Source organism: Aegilops tauschii, chromosome 6 (assembly GCF_002575655.3).
Source record: "Aegilops tauschii subsp. strangulata cultivar AL8/78 chromosome 6, Aet v6.0, whole genome shotgun sequence".
NCBI lineage: Eukaryota > Viridiplantae > Streptophyta > Magnoliopsida > Poales > Poaceae > Aegilops > Aegilops tauschii.
This window is the reverse complement of record NC_053040.3, coordinates 490,816,557-490,819,722: the sequence shown is the minus strand read 5'-3', so window position 1 is coordinate 490,819,722 and position 3,166 is coordinate 490,816,557. Positions and strand designations below refer to the sequence as shown.

At 54.2% G+C, this 3,166-nt stretch overlaps 1 protein-coding gene across 1 annotated transcript; it reads left to right on the top strand.

Annotated features, from left to right (window-relative positions):
- The first annotated feature begins 1,095 nt into the window (after nucleotides 1-1,095).
- On the top strand, nucleotides 1,096-1,479 carry LOC141026251 (FBD-associated F-box protein At1g60410-like). Its single transcript, XM_073502256.1, has one exon. The coding sequence runs from the start codon at nucleotides 1,096-1,098 to the stop codon at nucleotides 1,477-1,479; it is 384 nt and encodes a 127-aa protein (XP_073358357.1).
- The last annotated feature ends 1,687 nt before the right edge of the window (nucleotides 1,480-3,166 follow it).

The following is a 3,166-nucleotide window of genomic DNA, read 5'->3' as shown; positions in this document are numbered from 1 at the left end:
CCAACAAGCGCTAACGTTTAACGCCCCTAGCTAGGCATGATGATTTCAATGATGCTCGCATAAAAGATAAGAATTGAAACATAAAGAGAGCATCATGAAGAATATGACTAGCACATTTAATTATAACCCACTTCCTATGCATAGTGATTTTGTGAGCAAACAACTTATGGTAACAATAATCAACTAGCATAGGAAGGCAAAACAAGCATAACTTCAAGATTTTAAGCACATAAAGAGGAAACTTGATATTATTGCAATTCCTACAAGCATATATTCCTACCACTACTGGAATCAGCTAATTTGCCATCTGCCAGCTCTTTGCCGTCTGCTAGCGGATGGCAAAGAAGGTCTTTGCCATCAGCTACCCAAAAGCAGACGGCAAAGAAAAATGGCAGACAGCAAAACAGGCCTTTGCCATCAGTCAGTTCTTTGCCGTCAGCTGGCGGACGGCAAAGAATCTTTGCCGTCAGCTGGCGGACGGCAAAGAATCTTTGCCGTCAGCTGGCGGACGGCCAAGAGAGAGGTGGCCCCCCACTAACGAGCCGTTTACGGAAAAAAAACGCCCCCACTTTGCCGTCTGCTAGCAGACGGCTTGCCGTCTGCTAGCAGACGGCAAAGAGACAAAACAGCGGACGGCAAACCAGATCCACACCCCCACCGCACGTTATCTCTTCTCTCCCTCTCTCCCCCCCGCCGTTATCTCTTCTCTCCCTCTCTCCCCTCCCCAAGGCCCACCAGATCCGCACCCACCGCCGCCCCCGCCGCTCCTCGCTCCGCCACCTCCTCTCCTCGCCGGCCGTCTCCGCGGCCTGCCTCCTCTTCGGCCTCGCCGGGTTCCTCGCCGCCGCGGTCTCCCTCTCCCGGGCGCCCGCCGAGGCCCCGCGGGGCCGCTGCCCGGACTCCTCGCACCCGCTCTCCGTCTCCGTCGCCTGGGACCGGCGCCCCGGGGATGCCGCGGGCGGCGCCACCGACCTCCCGGCGGGCCTCGCCACCGGATCGCGCGGCAGGCACAAGGTGGGGGAGCCGCGACGAACAGGAGGCCGCCGCCTGGGGCGCATTGATTCGAGCTAGGGTTTCAGTCAATCGGTCGGGACCATGGAGTCGCCGCCGCCCAAGCGCAACGCCGGCCACGTCGGCGAGGACGGAATCAGCGCCCTCCCCGACCACCTCCTCCTCGACATCCTCGAGCGCCTCCACCTGCGCGAGGCGGTCCGCGCCGGCGCGCTCTCCACGCGGTGGCGGCACCTTCCCAGCCACCTCTCGCTCGTGCACCTCGACGCCGGTCACTTCCGCGGCGCCACATCGCTCCAGGTCATGGACGCGTTCACGGGCGCGGCGCGGGCCTTGCTCACTTGGGTGCCTCCCGCCGAGGGAGTGTGCGAGAGTGGTGCCCTCAAGGTGCTCGTCCTCAGCTTCTACACGTCTTCCCCTCACCTGACCTCATTAGCACTTGCAGTAGGCTCAGGCACCTCAGCTTGAGATTCTGCAGACTGCTTGATCTGCACTCCACGCTCAAGATCGATGTGCCGTGCTCTGAGCTCCAGGAGCTTGTGTTCATCGGCCTTTTGTGCACACGGATCGAGCTCGTCTCTGTCCCCAAGCTTAGACAAGTGGAGTGCAAATGTTGGCTCTTCAATAACCCTCCAGTGCGCTTTGGCTACGTTCCTGAGCTTCGTGGTTTAGTACTCGTTTCTAAAGCCAAGGCATGGCAAGAGCCATTCGCGCTTAGCGAATGCCTGTCAACGAGTGTTGGTGCCAGGAACCTGTCAACACTGACTCTGTGTTTTGGGTACCAAATGGTATACTTAATTTCTGCGCACCACTTAAATATAAATCTTCTGCATCGTCATACCATGTCTTCTCTACCAGTTTTAGTTGTGCATGTATGTTCTTGCTGCAGATTTGGATTCAGCCAGAACCTCCGAAGCAGCTCATTGCTATATTCAGAAACCTGACCTCTGTGCGTCTGGGGCCAACTAGTACCAAGATTTTTTTAACTTGGTACCACAGAAAGATGTATACCTAAAAAGTGCCCTGGGGCCACATGTTAGTGACACATGAATGGCACTTCACAACTTGAATGTGTCGTGGTTGTGGTTGTGGGATGTGCCGTGGCGCGGTGGTGCTGGATGTGCCCACGTCGCCGGCGGTGCTGGATGTGCTGTGGCACGGTGGTGCTGGATGTGCCCACGTCGCCGGCGGTGCTGGATGTGCCGTGGCGCGGTGGTGCCCCTGGGTGGCGCCTCCGTGCTGCGGTGCCCCTGGTTGGCGCCTTCGTGCCCGTGCTCTCACTGGTGCCGCCGTTGTGGTGCTCTCTGGCAAGCTCCGGCTTGTTGTGGTGGTGTTGGTTGTGATGCTGGTCACACCATAGTGATGGTGTGGCTGCATCCTACTTCGGCTACAACTCCTTTTGGTGAGCTTCTCCTTGCTCCCCTCCTGATCTCTCTAATGCATAGCTCTAGATCTTGATCTTGTGGGATGTGAGGCTCTATTAGCTGTGGTTAGCTGCTGTAGATGAGCATCAACTTGTATTGGAGCTCTCTGTGATGATTCTTGCTGTGTCAGGGTTTTGGTCAGTGACCATCTATGTGTATTTGTGAAGTATATATACTCCTGTACTGCTCTGTTCTGTTTAGTTGATCCTGGAGTTGTTACTTTGGTCAGTTACTTTACTCATGAACGGATACTCACTTGTTCTTAGTTATTTTACTTCTAATACTGATATGAACAGATACCACTTGGTTTGGCTATTCCTATTTGTCTCTTTCTAATAGCCTATGAACAGATGCTATACTTGGTTTTGGCTGTTACTTTCCTAGTTTTCTACTGATAAGACAGATACTACATCTGATTTGGGCAGTGATGCTGGTCTGAGCCCCCCTCTCTTAGGCTTAATTTACATGTGACTATCCCTGTGCTGTGATGAACTAGCCCTGGCACTTCCAGGCTGTCTGAGCACATAATCCCTCAAGTATACCTTGAGGTCTTCTGTAGCTCTCCTTAATAGTTATCTCTTCTAAGCTGGTGGTGGTTGGATGTGTTGGGACTTGGTCTGGTTGGCTGATTATCTTGATCTCAAGTACCGGCTCCTAGGGCATTGCATTTCACCAAGTGAAATGCTACATTTCTACTCCTAACCCATTCTCTCTTTCTTAGTGTTTTTGTT

What these genes read in the sequence shown, in the direction of transcription:
- LOC141026251 (XM_073502256.1), top strand. Translation starts at nt 1,096, where the DNA reads ATGGAGTCGCCGCCGCCCAAGCGCAACGCCGGCCACGTCGGCGAGGAC.